Source organism: Galeopterus variegatus, unplaced genomic scaffold (assembly GCF_000696425.1).
Source record: "Galeopterus variegatus unplaced genomic scaffold, G_variegatus-3.0.2 Scaffold5629, whole genome shotgun sequence".
NCBI classification, from domain to species: Eukaryota; Metazoa; Chordata; class Mammalia; order Dermoptera; family Cynocephalidae; genus Galeopterus; species Galeopterus variegatus.
Genome location: NW_007731740.1, coordinates 9,080 through 10,496, shown reverse-complemented (window position 1 = coordinate 10,496; position 1,417 = coordinate 9,080). Strand labels below are relative to the sequence as shown.

The 1,417-nt window shown below is 48.3% G+C and overlaps 1 protein-coding gene across 1 annotated transcript in view; it reads right to left on the bottom strand.

The window, feature by feature from the left end:
- The window catches only part of FADD (Fas (TNFRSF6)-associated via death domain), an 8,844-nt gene extending 8,226 nt beyond the window's left edge, over positions 1 to 618 (bottom strand). The window contains exon 1 of the mRNA XM_008589739.1: positions 341 to 618. Within this exon, the coding sequence (XP_008587961.1) occupies positions 341 to 618 (278 nt within the window). The remainder of the gene's footprint in view (positions 1 to 340) is intronic.
- Between the last annotated feature and the right edge of the window lie 799 nt (positions 619 to 1,417).

Genomic DNA, 1,417 nt, shown 5'->3' with positions numbered 1-1,417 from the left:
TCAGCAGTTACGGTGGGGATTAAGCTTCTATTTATGAACTTTGGGGGACACAATGCAATCAGTCCACAGCACCTCCCAACAGTGCTTTAGCTGTGTCCCACAAAGTTTGATACATTGTATTTTCATTTTCATTGAGTTCTATGTATTTTTATTTCCTTTGAGACTTTCTCTTTGACTCGGGTTATTTGGAAGTGAGTTGCTTTATTTACATGTGTTTAGAGATTTTCCTGTTGCCTTTCTCTTATTGATTTCTGCTTTGATTCCATTATGCCTACGGAACATACTCTGCATGATTTCAATTCTCTTAAATGTATTGAAGTTGTTTTNCCCCCCTCCCCCCCCGGGCGCCGCCCCGCCCGCGGCCCCCGCCTCGAAGTCGTCCAGGCGCCGCAGCAGGTCGTGGCGCCGCAGGGAGCCGAGCAGCTCGCGCAGTAGCTCGGTGCGCTCGGGCTCCAGGTCGTTCTGCTCCAGCAGCAAAGAGAAGAGGTCGAGGCCGCTCTGCACGCGCTCCAGCTTCCGCTTGCCCACGCGCTTGTGGCACAGGAATTTGAGCTCGGTCAGCTCGCTGCTCGACAGGGCGGCCGACACCGAGTGCAGCAGCACCAGGAACGGGTCCATGGCGACCAGAGGTTCCACCAGCCGGCGCCCTGGAACCGGAACAGGAACCGGAAATCGCGGCGACGGGGGTCCTCTCGCCCGACGTCTCGCGAGAGCTACAGGACTCGCGCATGCGCCCCGAGCGCGCCGTTTCCGTTTCCGCCCGGCGGAGCTGCGAGCCAGCCCTGGCACCTACGGATTCCTTTATCACTTTAAATCCCATATATTGGCAGTAAATGCTATTTATATATTAACGTTTACAAACATCTCCAAATGCATTATTTAGTGCCACGGGGGACATTTCATGTGTGCAGAAAACTACTCAGTTTTATATTTAATTTAAATAATATTTTAAAGAGTTACAGTCACTTACTTAAAAAACATTTATTGGGCACCTACTGTGTGCCAGGCGGGTAGGTGCTGGGCACAGGGCAGAGAGGTGACACCGACTGAGTTACTTAAAAATTTTTTTTTTTTTAAATTGAGATATAATTCACGTGCCATACAGTTTACCCTTTTATTTTTACCCTTTTAAAGTGTACAACTCAGTGGTTTTTTTAGTATGGTCACAAGGCTGTGCAACCCTCACCAGTATCCGATTCTAGAACATCTTCTTTATCCTGAGAATAAACCTAGTACTCGTCAGCAGTCACTCCTCAGCCTCCTCCACCAGCTCCTGGCAATCACCAATTTATTTTCTGTCTCTAAGCATATGCCTATTCTGGACACTTCATATAAATGGAACCATAAAATACGTGGCCTTTTGTGTCTGGTTTCATTTACTTAGCACAGTGTTTTCACAGTTCATCAGTGGTGTAAC